This window comes from Drosophila santomea, unplaced genomic scaffold, assembly GCF_016746245.2.
Source record: "Drosophila santomea strain STO CAGO 1482 unplaced genomic scaffold, Prin_Dsan_1.1 Segkk83_quiver_pilon_scaf, whole genome shotgun sequence".
In the NCBI taxonomy this organism is placed as follows: domain Eukaryota; kingdom Metazoa; phylum Arthropoda; class Insecta; order Diptera; family Drosophilidae; genus Drosophila; species Drosophila santomea.
The window spans coordinates 1,372,282-1,387,525 of NW_025319019.1; the positions used below are offsets into that span (position 1 = coordinate 1,372,282).

The 15,244-nt window shown below is 44.2% G+C and overlaps 1 protein-coding gene across 1 annotated transcript in view; it reads right to left on the reverse strand.

Annotated features, from left to right (window-relative positions):
• Positions 1–14,897, reverse strand: part of LOC120457838 (retrovirus-related Gag polyprotein from transposon gypsy) — a 442,838-nt gene extending 427,941 nt beyond the window's left edge. Inside the window, exons 1-2 of the mRNA XM_044006845.1 lie at positions 14,634–14,897; positions 14,313–14,580 (exon numbers count right to left, since the gene is read on the reverse strand). Of these exons, the coding sequence (XP_043862780.1) occupies positions 14,313–14,580; positions 14,634–14,870 (505 nt within the window). The 5' untranslated portion in view covers positions 14,871–14,897. The remainder of the gene's footprint in view (positions 1–14,312; positions 14,581–14,633) is intronic.
• Between the last annotated feature and the right edge of the window lie 347 nt (positions 14,898–15,244).

The following is a 15,244-nucleotide window of genomic DNA, read 5'->3' on the forward strand; positions in this document are numbered from 1 at the left end:
AGGGATTAGGGCACTTCCCCCATTCCGGGGCCCAAATAGTAGTCGGCTCATACTAAGCTTTTTATTTCTTTTATTGGCAGACTTACTACTCACTTCCTAACATAATGGCTCGTGCCACCCAGTCGTTGGAGAGCAGACGTACTCGAGGTATTAAATCCTAGCGCTGCCGAGTCTGCTCTGGAATCCATCCTCTTCGGAAGTGCAAGAGGTTCCACAAACTGAGCGCTGAAAAGCGCCTTCGGGCAGTACTTATTAATAAGTACTGCTCGAACTGCCTCGCCCATCAGCACTCAGGAGGAGACTGCCGCAGCCAAGACGGATGCAGGGAGCTCCGACGCGCAGGGAGCGCCACCCCGCTGCACCTCGTCCGGTCCGGATTTCCCGCACTCCGCCACCAGCCCCAGTCGCCAACAATCGCCCGCGTCCGAAGGTCTCCGTCGCGTCTCCGTCGGTGGCAACGGGGCAGCAGAAGGCTGTCCCCATCCTGCCTACGGCCGTCGTCGTGCTGGACACGGGCTCGAAGTCTTTCGAGACCGGGGCCATGATCGACCCATGCATGCCGGTGAGCAGCATCGACCGGTCGTTGGCGGCTGCGTTCCGGCTGCCCATCACCCGGCTGGGAGACGACGAGGTCTGCTCGGTGACACTCCGGTCCCGAACAAGCACATTCCGACTCAACGTCGTCCTGAAGATCGAACCCAGCCTAAGGATCCGGACACCCATCCGAGCTCTGAGCGACGCCGCAAGGGCCAAGTTTGACGGTGTTCGTCTCGCGGACGAGCGCTTCCACCGGCCGGCCACCATCTCCCTCGTGTTGGGATCAGATGTATATGCCAATCTGATCCAACCGGGATGCCCGTCGCGCAGAACACGGTGTTCGGATGGACCGTTTCTGGAGCGTGCACGGAGTGAAGAGGCCGATCCTGCTGTCTAGCCGGCCAGGGATACCTTTGCCTACGCAAGGGGGGGGGAGAATGTTCACGCCAGAAGGGCGCAAACAGTTGAGCGGCAGTGTAAGCGGCTAATGCTTGTACTCAAAGCTCCTCCACGGCTCGCAAGCACCGCTGCTCGCGCTCTCCTTCTCTCCTCGCGCTCTCCTTCTCTCCTCTCGCTCTCCCTCCTTCCCGCAAGGTATTCACCACTCCGCGGTCCCGCGGTATTCCCAATGTTAGGTTTAAGTTAGTCTTAATTTACAAGTGTTGTAATAAAGTGCGAAATTGAAGTCGATCCCGTGACTTTTCACTTCTGGAGGAACTTATCAGCAGCAGCCGCAACAGCAACAACAACGACGTCAGAAGCTAAATTATCTTGGACAACCACTCCGCCCACTCCATTTCACTTATCTTTTTATTCCCATTACTCCTAGAGTAAGATTCGTTGAAAAGTATGTAAAAGGCAGTATAGTAAAGTAAAGTATATAAATTCTTGATCAGGATCAATAGTCGAGTTAACCTGGCCGCTTTCCGTCCGTCCGTCCGTATGAACGTCGAGATCTCAGAAACTGTACGGTTAAGATTAAGCATACAGATTATAGAAATTACGCAGAGCAAGTTTTTAAATCCATTTTTCCACGCCCAGTCTAACGCCCACAAGCCGTTCAAAACTGTCACGCCCTTCTAAAAGTTTTGATATTTTTTCTCCTCCAACACGGTGGAGGAGTCGCTTGCCAACAAGAGGCAACGCTCAACCGAGAGCGCCAATAAGGACGCACCGGGGAGCAAGCGGCGACGCGGGCGACGAAGGAGGCAGGCTTTCCCCCCAGAAAGCGAAGAATCCCGAGAAGAAGCTCAAAGTCAGTGAGGCGACCAAACGACACTTGATCGTGGCACTCATTGACAGAAGCGATGAAGCCGGCAAGATGACCGAGCCACGGTGAAAGTTGGTGCATACGCGAGTCACTGTTTGCACGGATGGAGGAAGATCCTGAGGCCCCATGCCCACATTTGATGGTGCCTGGTGGCTGAACGGGGTCAAAATCCTGAAGTGCATGGATGACCAGACGAGAAAGTGGCTGACGCAAACGGTGCCCAGCTGGAGGTGGTGGACAGGGAGCTAATCCCTTCCTTTCCTAAGGCGAAGGTTCTCTTTCCCATCGCAATCCAAGGGGACCGGGCGCTGAAGCTGCTGCAGGGACAGAATCCGGACATTCCAACCGCGGACTGGAAGGCTCTGCACCTTGCGACCCTATCGCCCAAGGAGGGGGGCCGTATTGCAGTCCTCCAGATAAATAAAGAGGCGGAGGACATCCTCTATCCGAGGTACGGGAAGATGGCGTGGGGCATGGGGAGCATGTACCTGCGCCTCAAAAAATGCCACCCCAGGGATAAGGATGCTCACACCCTGAAGGCAGGTGAGGTGGAGAAGGGCCTAGGTCTGGAAACTATCGCGGAAGCTGCCCAGGGACTTTCGCTGGGCGAGACGGACGAAGAGGACGGTGACCTGACGTTGACAGTCAACCCGTCGAATGGAGATGAGCCCAGTACAAATGCCACTGAGGGTGCTGCAACTCATAATCTTCATAAGAACAAGGTCGCGTCGGCGGAACTCCTCATCGCCCTGGAGCAAGGGTCCGCCGACATTGCCTCGGGCAATGCCGTCGCCGGACTAAACCATCTATACACCATCGGAGAGCGAAAGGAATCGCCTTTTGGTAGCTTCCTGCTACATGGCACACGACAGAACGTCCCCACCGGAGGAACTCAAAAGCATGGTAGAAGCCAGCCCAAACGACCAGCAACTGATCGTGGGTGCAGACGCCAACGGGCATCACTGCGTGTGGGGGAGCCCCGACATCAATGACAGAGGTGAGTCACTCTTAAACTTTTTGCTATCAATTAACATATGCATAGCTAACGTGGGGGAAGAGCATACCTATGTAGGTCCCACCTCTTCGAACGTGCTAGACCTAACACTCGTAAAGGGACAAAGTACTATGGTTTCAGAATGGAGAGTCTTTGAGAGACAATCTTTCTCAGATCATAAGTACATACAATTCCTATACGAATTCGACCACTCTCCCAAACCAACCTCTTTCAGAAACCCCCGGAACACTAACTGGGGAAAATCAAGAAGACTATCAGGCCACCCTGGAAAAACGGTAATCCTTCGCTTCTACGCAATAACCTCCGAGAATTGTTCAAAATCGTCAAAGACGCGAATAATGATATAATCAATGTGGAAAACAAGATCCTACTCAGGGATTACAAGAAGGAAATACGCAGGGCACAAAGAAGCTCGGAAAAACTTCTGCTTCAATATCGACACGGCCCCAGAAACGGCTAGACTCCTGAAGCTACTATCGAAGCAGCAAACCATACAGAGTCAGATCAAACGCGATGACGGACAGTGGACTGAGGGCAGCGAAGAGGCCCTTACAGCACTAATGCATGCTCACTTCCCAGGATGTACCAAGATATCCGATGCCAGCAAGCACCAGGACCTCGTAACTGGAGAAGAGCATCTCCCAACAGATCTAATATCCTCCAGAAGAATCCAATGGGCAATAGACTCCTTTGCGGGAATAAAAGCACCGGGACTAGATGGAATATTTCCAGCCATGCTACAGGTGAACAAAGAAGTGATCACTCCATGGCTACACACTATATTCACAGCTTGCCTAAGCACGGGCTATATCCCTATTTAATGGAGGACCTCTAGGACTCTAGGACATATGAGCTCCAAGGATTACAGGCCGATTACCTCTTTTTTACTCAAGAAGCTAGAAAAGCTGCTGGACATATACATCAGAAACGATGTGGGAAGATTAATGTCATCTAACCATCACGCTTACACGAAAGGTAAATCAGTGGAGACGGCACTACACTCATTAGTAGCCACCATTGAGAAAGCCCTCCATAACCAAGAATATGTTCTCGGAGTGTTAGTGGATATATCCGGAGCATTCAACAACGTGACCACAGACGGATGGTACTAGAGAGGGTGAAAAAGGCCACCATAGCGCTATATGCATCCAAGAAGATGCTTAGCAGCGCATGGGACCTCTCACCCGCTCTAATGCACTTGGTTTACATCTCGGTGGTGCGTCCAACTCTGATGTATGGAGTCTTAGTGTGGTGGCAGGCTATGGAAAAGAAGACTTACAACAAGCTCATGGAGAGAACACAGCGGCAGGCACTGCTCTGCATAACAGGGGCGCTGAGGTCAACTCCCACAAAAGCACTCGAAACTATAGTTCCTGTCTCCCTTAGAACGCTCCAAAGCGAACTGGAAAGACGGGCCGACCCACGAGCCAAAAGCAGATGGAGAAGAACTTACACCTGCAAAATTTCAAAAATCATGTGCAAAGAGCGCAACGCAAAACTCAGTCACTACGTGCTGTATCTTCCAAGGAAAGACTGCAGACTGTTAGTGGAAATTCTTACAGGTCACTGCCTAGCTGCGGCACACGCAGTCAAACTGGGCATTACCGACAACGCCAATTGCCGGAAATGTGATGAATTCGACTCAATCGAAACCTTGGAGCATCTCATTTGCAAGGGTCCGGCCCTAACAAGGGCAAGAATAAACCTAGGCGCTCCGGCTCTGGCATCGCTAGAAGATGCCTCCAGAAAGTAGCCAGACGAACTACTTGCCTTCGCGAAAAATACCTCGATCCTATAAGATTTCGAAAACCGCGTAAACATTCTCTAGGTCCATAAAGAAACATTCGGACAGCTATAGGCCATATTGGCCTATGCGCGGCCCCGTGAGTGCCTTCCGACCTCACCTAACCTAACCTTCATTGTTGCATTTTCTAAGATATTTCAACTTGTTCATTAGTTCTAATATATAAGTGTCACTTATTCACAATTTTTTTTATATATTTGCCCTTGATGCCTTTTCTGTGGAACTCAAAAATTCCGAATTTTTTTCTTTCCATTATTATATTGTACTCATTTTCTTCAGATTTTTTGTTAAATTATTTAAAGATTCCAATATGACGTGTAGTCTTTTAAAAAACGCACAATAAGTAATCTTGAGCTCGCACCAGTAATAGATTGAGACCTTAAAAAACACCTTAAGAATATAACGTTAGAAAGGACTTTTTAAATACCTTGTATATAATTTACAAAATCTTCACATTTTAATGGTGAAGTTGTGTTAGAACTCTCGCTAGGTGGTTAGGGTGCGATGAAAGCCTGCTATGGTATTTTCATTTATGTTCCGTAATCGCATTGCTGATAGGTGGAATATTTAAGTCTCTTTGAATGATTCCATTCCGAACGTACCACGGTGCCCCAGTGATGGTTTTGAGGATCTTTGATTGTGCTCGCTGTATGATGTCGATATTGCTGTCGCTTGCATTGCCCCAAAGCTGTGAGCCATAGGTCCATTTAGGTTTTAATACGGAATTGTAGAGTAAGACCTTGTGGTCTAAGCTGAGGGGAGAGCCAGCGTTGATGAGCCAGTGTAAGTTGTTGGCTTTAAGTTTAAGTTGAATTTTGTTGGCTTCAATGTGCTTCCGCCATGGGAGTCTTCTGTCGAGATGTACTCCCAGGTACATTACATTACCTCATAAACATTAGGCCGGCAAGACTATGTCTAATGCTTGGGATACGTCTAAAAATACAGCTGTACAGTATTCACGAGTTTCGAAAGCATTTCTGTTGTTAATCGATTTCCCAGCTCAATGGTTTCGTGGCTTTACCGAAAGCCAAAATGATGGGTTGGAATTTTGTTGTGCGATCTCAGATGTAGATTAAGTCGGTTTAGCAGCCATTTTTTGAATAGTTTCGAAATACATGAGAGTAGACTTATTGGTCTGTAAGATGGAGGAACTGCATGGTCCTTATCAGGCTTCGGAATTATTATGATGATCCATCTTTTCCATCGTTGTGGTAAGTAATTAAGTTTGGTGATGGCATTTAACAACTGGGATATGTAGCGAACTGTAGAATGTGGCAGCTCGATGATCATTTCCGGTGTTATACGGTTGCAGCCGGGGATTTTTTTCGGGCTGAGACTGTCTAAAATTATTTTAGTTCTTTTTTTTTTGGACTGAACACAATTGAGTTTTGTTTCTGATGGCTGTTTACGGGTGACCTTAGCGCGAATGCGCTAGAAGGCATCAGCAAAACGGTTTCAGTCGGTGGGCGAATAGTTGGCTGGGCTGTCCACAGTGACTTATGATATGTGCCTGTTGGTGAAAGTTGCTTTATGTATCAACGTATTGCTCCTCTTGTTTCAGAGCGTTGGCCAATTTCCGTGCAGCTAGTTATAGCTTTTGTTTTGCAAATGGAGATCTGGAAATCGCCATTTTATAAGTAAGCATCTCTTTGGTGGCTCGAATTGTACGTTAGTTTTATTCGGATTAATTGTAATATTTTAACTTTCTGACGCTCTTAAGTCTATGAAGTCTATTATAGTCAGAACATAATACACTGTAGGGGTCATGGAACTTAAAGATTTAAGATTAGGGGTAAGTAGTTTCTAGTCAATCTGCTTGTAACAGAAAAGTTTAACAGACTAACCAAGTATTTTCACCGCGAATGAGCTTACAAATAAGGACTGTTCCAAGCATCGTTCTACGGTTAACTAGGGAAGGTAAATTATTTAACATTAGTCTACTGGTATGGGAGGTAATATTATATAAGGCTTGCATCCCAATTTAGGCGCCGTAAGGCAAACAGTAAGAGGTTCTTTTGAACCGATTCAATGCGGTCCAAATAAACTACGTATTGTGGACCAAACAGGGGATCCATACTCAAGAATCGGACGGACCTGTGAAATAAATATGGTTTTGGTCATGTAAGGATCATGCAATTCCTTTTACCACTTTTTATAAAACAAAGCACACCGCTGACTTAATTGACTTTATACGAAATATAAATTTTAGTTTAGGGTCCAGAAGAACACCAAGATCATTAGCCCGTGTTATTTTATCCAAAGGGCATAGATTGTAAGTCGCGTGTGTAGGGTTCATACGACACTTCGAGCCATTTAAGTTTATTACGTTATCGTTGCAACATATTGGAAAGCTATATAGATCGGATTGTAAGTCAAATGACTGGAGGCATAACTTAAAATCGTCTGTGTACATGAGTACTCGCGAATGTTTAATACTAAGGGGAGATCGTAAATAAATAAGAAAAAAAGGAGCGGACTAAGGTGGCTCCCTTGTGGGACACCAGATGTGACTGGAGAATACAAGATAGATAATAAATATAACCCTTTGCTTCGTGCCATTCAGATAACTTAAATCCAATTTAAAAGATCAACTTTGAACATAATAAATCAAGTTTCCTTTTTAAAAGAGAATGATTAACAAAGTCATATGCAATACTAATGATAGTGTAGATGAAATCTGTTGGAAGCCCTGTATTACCAGGGAACCAAAGGTTAGTGGTTGTTGATTTGCGTTTCATTAAACCACGCTGACATGGTGATATAACATTGTTTAAAAGTGTAGGCATGGCAGCTTTGGGCGGTTTATGGGTGTTAGAGTTGGCTTGGCAAAATGGGTCAAAAAACTTGCGCTGCGTCTCTAAAGTCTGCATGGTGAATCTCTACTTTCTAGCTTTTATAGTTCATAAGAACTCGATGTTCATACGGACGGACAGACAGACGGACATGGCCAGTTCGACTAGGCTATTAATCCTGATCAAGAATATATATACTTATATATGGTCGGAATCGCTTCCTTCTGCCTGTTACATACATTTTTAAACGAATCTAACAAACCCTTTTAATCTACGTAACGGCTATAATCATTCTTGAGTTCTTTTAGTAACCACTCAGGCAATATCGAAATGGTTTATTACTGCTTGTAACTCTTTTGATATTGTAGAGCACCTAGGAATTCCTTTGCATGAATAAAATCCCAGGGTATTTAGGAAGCACTTAGTATCAATCGCTTTAAGATCGGCAGTCAGAATAGAGATAATATAATAAAGTCTATCATAGTCAGAAGGTAATACTCTACTACTAATACTAATGCAACTTATAATTGGATCTACAGTGATTTAAAATACTACTACTTGAAACAGAAAAGTTTAGCGGTTTCAGTTATGTAAGGGCCATTAAATTCCGTTGACAACCTTTTTATCAAAGAATACCTGTATGCATTGGTAAGTATTGGTCAATGTATGGACCTGTATGGTCCAGAAAACCACCTGATCATCAACACGAGTAATTCTGTTTAAAGAGCCCCCATTTACAGTAAAAGTCGCGTGTAAAGTTTTTGTTGTGTGTATATTACATATGTATATACATATATTATAATTAAACAATTTTTATATTAGAGATCATTATAATTTAACGAATGTTGGTACTTTATGTAGGTACGTTTTGCGGATACAAATACTATTTTTATTTTCAAGAGGTATTAGGTTGACACGACAAAGAGTTATTAGCTCACTTAAAGCTATTTAAGTTTGGTAATCACAGCATCAATCTATGTTAAAAAATTTAACGGGAAACCGTTCAGTTCCATCACAAGAAGTGAATAAATAACAGAGTCAAATGCTTTACTAAAGTGACTCGAAGAATACAAGAAAGAGAATTTTTAAAACAAGAGACAATGCTATACTCGAGTTCCCCGACTATCAGATACCCGTTACAAACGAGTAATTTTAAAATTTTACTGGCATATAGAACAAATCATACACATTCTACACATTCGTGGAAGCGGACGTCTTTCGATAGCGCTGCGCGAAAATCTCGTGTTAACGTGGTTGTTCTGAACAGTGTTAGCGGCAAATCTGTAAAAACAAACGGTGGACTTGTGCTATAGTTCTGCGCGTAACCTAGGCGTGCTGAATGACCGCGTGTTGTAGGTGGTTAGCAAAATATATAAGTTTGCAATTTTTGCAGCTGATAAAACAGCTGACAGCGCTGCCAACTTATCTCGGAGGGCGATCATGAGCGAGTGGCGTTGCCACATCAACTGGAAGACCAGTGCTGAGGTGCGAACGTTGGGCGCGTAATTTCAAAATTAATTTCAAAATTTGATTTAATTTAATTTAAACAAATAAGTGCCACGCATAACAAGCTCGAAACAATGAGCAGCGATCAAAAGAATGAGCGTAGAAGCTCCGTCAACCCAAGAAATGCTTGCTACTCCTATTTCTCAACTAGAGATATAGATCAACATCAGAAGTCGACAAAGAGCCACTCGACTCTACTGACCGTCGACAGCAAGGGAGCCAGCTCTTGCTCACCCTCTCTGCTCACCCCAACTCCCGCATCATGGAGTTACCAATGCCAAACCCCATCACCGCCGGCTTCGCTGAATGAAGCTCCAACAACAAGCAGTGCTAAAATTTCTGCAGTCGCAGCAAAATCACCACCAATAATTAAACCAACTACCAATACTGCGAGTTCGGTCCGAACGGCCGCACAATAAAATAAAATGGCAACAAAAACAGTTAGCCTCGATAAGCAACAAGCGGTCCCGGCTATACAGACCGGTATGGACCGCTACATCCAGATTAAGCGCAAGCTTAGTCCACCCAACACGGTTGGCAATAAACCAAAGATCAATCGAACCAACAAAAGCACCGATCAAACGAGGAGCTCCAATGAAAACCGATTCTCCATCTTAGCAGAGGCGGACAACAACCAACCAGAGTTGGGGCAGGAGACCCAAAGGAAACCTAAGCCCCCACCTATTTACATAAGGGAAAAAAGTTCAAGCGCCCTGGTCAACAAAATCGTTGTGGTGGTCGGGGACGAGAATTTCCATGTTGTTCCGCTTATTAAAGGGAACATACACGAAACAAAGGTTCAAACGAAGTCTGAAGAACACTTCCGAGCTGTGTCTAAGTACCTGGAAGACACAAAAAAGAACTTTTACACCTATCAACTAAAAAGCAGCAAGGGACTGCAAGTTGTGCTAAAAAGTATAGAACCTGACGTCACCCCCTCTGAAATTCAAGAAGCCCTTAAGGCCAGGGGCTTCTGTGCCAAAAATGTTAGCAATATTGTTAACAGAAACAAAAAACCGCGACCACTTTTCAAGGTCGAGCTCGAACCAGATAGAAAAGCCTTCAAGAAAAACGAAGTGCACCCTATCTACAAGCTGCAGCTCTAACTGCATCGAAGAATCACCGTGGAAGAACCCCACAAACGCAACGGCCCTGTTCAATTCACAAACTGCGAAGAGTATGGACACACCAAGACATACTGCACACTTCGGATGGTCTGCGTAGTCTGCGGAGACTTCCACAACTCCGTAAACTGCCCCGCAAACAAAGAAGACCCACAAATGAAAAAATGTGGCAACTGTGGAGGATACCATACGGCAAACTACAGAGGCTGTGCGGTCTAAAAGGAGCTGAAGAGTCGCATGCGACGAGCGACAGCTACGCACCAACAACATTTCGCCAAGGCGGCCAGATCATCTTTTGGGCAGCTAGATATAAACAAGTGAATCTCCTACGCCGAAGCACTAAGAACAGGCATGGAAAATCCGCCCCAGCCTCACTCAGAAAATGCTCAGCAGGTTCCAGTGCAGCCGCAAAGCAAATTGGAATCTATGATGTTCACCATGCAACAAAGTATGATGGAACTTATGTCATTCAGAGATGAAAACAACCATGCAAACCCTTGTTCAGAACCAGAACATGGTAATTCAGTTGCTTGTAGCACAACAGTCCAAATAATAAATGACTAACCTACGTATATCCATGTGGAATGCCAACGGCATTTCACGCCATAAACTTGAAATAACTCAATTCCTAAACGTAAATCACATCGACGCCATGCTGCTGGTTAAAACGCACCTCACATGGAGATACAACTTCCATATAAGAGGTTATACCTTTTACCGCACAGATCATCCGGATGGCAAGGCCCACGGCGGAACGGGCATCTTAATCAGAGAACGCATCAAACACCACTTTCATCAAAGGTTTGCAACAAATTACCTGCAAGCCACGTCCATAAGTGATCTCAGGAAACGGCAACCTTTTCATTGCCGCTGTCTACTGCCCACCTCGATTTAATATTTCTGAAGCTCAATTCATGGACTTCTACAACACTCTGGGGGATCGCTTCATAGCCGCAGGAGACTACAACGCCAAACACACGCACTGGGGATCACGCCTCGTGACTCCCAAGAGAAGGCAACTGTATAATGCACTTATAAAGGTGAGCAATAAACTGGACTACGTTTCTCCTGGTAGCCCCACATATTGGCCTGCAGACCCAAAAAAGATCCCAGATCTAATTGATTTCGCGGTGACAAAAAACATCCCACGCAATCTAATAAGCGCCATAGCACTACCGGATCTCTCATCTGACCACTCGCCTTTGTTGATAAGCCTTCTTCAAAGCCCAGAAATTGCGGACCACCCCCACAGGCTGACGCACAACACTAACTGGATGAAATACAGAAAGTATGTGAGTTCCCACATCGAGCTAACTCCCCAACTAAATATCGAAGCGGACATCGACTGCTCCACCGCCGCACTGGAAGAGGTACTCGTCACAGCAGCCAGGATCTCAACCCCTAAACGGAAGGATGGGGAATTTAAGAAGTTCAAGACCAACCGGCAAATTGAACAGCTGGTTCTGGAAAAGAGGCGTCTGCGACGAGCTTGGCAAACCAGCAGATCGCCATGCTCAAAGCAAAGACTTACTGAAGCCACCCGCAATCTTAGCCGGGCCCTGAAGCAAGAAGCTGAAAATGAACAACTGAAATATATTGGAAAACTCTCGCCAACTAGTACAAAGCATCCATTGTGGAGGGCTCACCCAAATCTAAGCTCTCCAATTCAAACCGTCACCCCTATAAGGAATTCTTTAGGGTGCTGGGCCCGCAGCGACAAAGATAGAGCCGAATCATTTGCCTTACATCTCAGAGGCGTCTTCCAGCCGAACCCCGCAGCAGATGATTATGTTCCTCCGCAAATCCACCTCGAAACTGAATCCACGCCAACTACATTTCAGCCGATCGAGATCACAAAAGTCATCAGGGAGCTAAAACCAAAAAAGGCTCCAGGCGGTGACCTAATAACTACAAAAATGATAATGGAACTTCCGTACTGTGCTATTAAGGTCATCTGTAAACTCTTCAATGGAATCATAAGTCTCGGCTATTATCCAAGGAAATGGAAAAAATCAATTATTATAATGATATCGAAGCCCGGAAAAGATCATACGATTCCGTCATCTTACAGACCAATAAGTTTATTATCATGCCTGTCCAAATTATTCGAAAAATGCCTTCTAACGCGCATAATACCATATATGGGAGCCCACAACATAATCACAGCCCATCAATTCGGCTTCAGAGAAAAACACGGAACTATAGAGCAAGTAAACAGAATAACATCAGAAATTCGCACAGCCTTCGAACATAGGGAATATTGCAGCGCGATATTTCTCGACGTATCTCAAGCATTCGACCGCGTCTGGCTCAAAGGTCTCATGCATAAAATTAAAACACACTTGCCCGGGTACACTCATAAACTTCTTGAATCCTACCTCTACAATAGAGCCTTCGCAGTAAGATGTAACACAACAATTTCCGACAGCTACACTATCGAAGCTGGGGTCCCACAAGGTAGCGCACTTGGGCCAACTTTATTCGTCCTTTACACAGCAGATATTCCCACGAGCGACCGACTAACAACATCCACCTTCGCCGACGACACTGCGATCCTTAGCCGCTCTAGATGCCCAGTCCGTGCAACAACCCAACTCGCCAACCACCTCGTGGTAGTCGAGAAGTGGATATCTGACTGGCGTATTAAAATAAACGAACAAAAGTGTAAACACATAACGTTTACCCTCAACAGACAAACTTGCACTCCGCTCTGTATGAATAGCACGCAGATCCCCCAAGCTAATGAAGTAACGTATCTGGGCATCCACCTCGATAGACGTCTAACATGGCGTAGACATATCAAATCCAAGAATCTGCACCTAAAACTGAAAGCCAGCAGCCTCCACTGGATTATAAACTCACGATCGCCCTTGTGTCTGGACTACAAGGTCCTGCTCTACAACTCCACTCTTAAGCCAATCTGGACGTATGGCTCCCAGCTGTGGGGGAACGCGAGTAGAACCAACATAGACATCATACAGCGAGCCCAATCAAAGATCCTGCGAACTATCACTGGGGCACCATGGTATATTCGTAACCAAAACATCCACAGGGACCTCGGCATTCTCGCAGTAAAAGATGAAATAGACAAGCAAAAAGCGTCCTACAATGACCCAAATCCTCTAGCAAGGGTCTTGACTCGGGTCTCCAGCCGAACCCGCCTGCAACGTACAAACCTTCCAACCCAGCCATAACTTGTCAGGGCTACTGTCTCAGTCTACATGACTCCTAGTTAGGTTATAGTATAAGATTTGATACACTTATTGTTAGTCTCGTAAATGAGAAGATTCAATAAATAAAAGCAAAGCATTTAAAAAGAAAAAATATATAGAACAAAAGAATAAAATTAAAGAAAGAAACTTAAAAAATTTTTTAAAAATGTGGGTGTGGTAGTTTTTGGGAGGTTTTTGGGTGTTAAAGTGGGCGTGGAAAAAAGTTTTTTGGCAAATCGATAGAAATTTACAAGACCAGTAATAAAATAAACAAGAGAGAACGCTATAGTCGAGTTCCCCGACTATCTGATACCCGTTACTCAGCTATTGGAAGTGCGAAGGAGAGTCTTCAGCACTGACAGTTTTTGGCGGTTTGTGGGCGTTGAAGTGGGCGTGGCAAAAAGTTTTATGGCAAATCGAAAGAAATTTGCAAGACTAATACAAAAATTGAAAAAGTATCTAAACATTTTTCAAAATTGTGGGGGTGGAAGCTTTGGGCGGATTGTGGGCGTTAGAGTTGGCGTGGCAACATGAATCGACAAACTTGCGCTTCGTCTATGTCTCTGGAGTCTGTATGCTTAATCTTAACTTTCTAGCTTATGTTCCTGAGATCTTGACGTTCATACGGACGGACAGACAGACATGGCCAGATCGATCCTGATCAAGAATATACATGATATGGTCGGAAACGCTTCCTTCTGTCTGTTACTTGCTTTTCAACGAATCTAGTATTTCCTTTTACTCTACGAGTAACGGGATAAAAAGTTTCAACACATGTGAATGTTAGAGTGGGCGTGACAAACCAATGTTTGGCATAACGATAGAAACATAGAAGACTAATACAAAACTGAAAAAATATCAAACCTTTTTTAAAAGTGTGAGCATGCCCCGTTACTCTACGTGTAATGGGTATAATAAACAATGTAGTATCGCTTACACTTGACTCGAAAGATAGACAACAGAAACAAATCAGCTATTTGTGCAGAGCACCGCTAAGGCGGTTTGTCCCTGTATAATGTGATTTGGGATATCAGTAGATATATATATTATACCTTGGTAAAGCCAATCAGGAACGCCATTATATATTTGATTTTCATATCCAGATGAGGTTATTCTTATATCGTCTTCCGCTAAAGGCGATTGTCGGATAAAAATATCATTTTTCACTACAAATATTATTGCAGTCGTATTGCCAAGCCAAGCCGCATACTGAAGACGAGTTCTTTGTACTTTTAATGAGCCTTTTAATTTTACTGGCGTGTGATGATCATTTTTTACGTCATAAATTGTATAAAATGCGGTAAATGATTTCTGAAAATTCTACAAAAAGAGTTTTTTTTATTAAAAAAGAGTACAATTTAAAGAACACTTACTTTTTTTACGTTATGCCTAAACAAAACATATTTTAAATCGTGGGAACATTCATATCCTCGAACATTTAGTTGACGAAGAGTGTGATTTGTTACCAATACTTTTACTAAATTTGTGGTAGTGTCCAAGACTGTTAGACTTCCATCATCTGATTGAAAAACATAGTTATGAGTCGTCACCCAAGATGAAGGTAACCTTCTAGGTGTTAAATCTCCTTGCAAGTATTCGTCTAATATCATTCTGCGACCCGACCAATACAGAAGTTCATCAACATATCTATGAAATTTATGACAAAGTACATAATTTATTATAATTAATGTATAATTGCGCCATTAAAATATGTTTAAGTATTAAAGGTTTCACTTAATAAAATCGTAATATTTAAGGTTGCACACATAGTGTTATGAAAATCAAAAAGCAAACAAGTTCGTTTTGTCTGACCGATCAGACTAATAACAAAGAAAATGCATTTCGGCAATTAAGAAATTAAAGCTCTTAGTCTGAATGTCATCGCCCAGCTGAACCAAATATTATTTACAAATTCACTTTTGGCATGTGAGCGTTACTCGGACTTTAACGTAATAGGCGGTTGTTAGCGAGGTAACGTGCATGC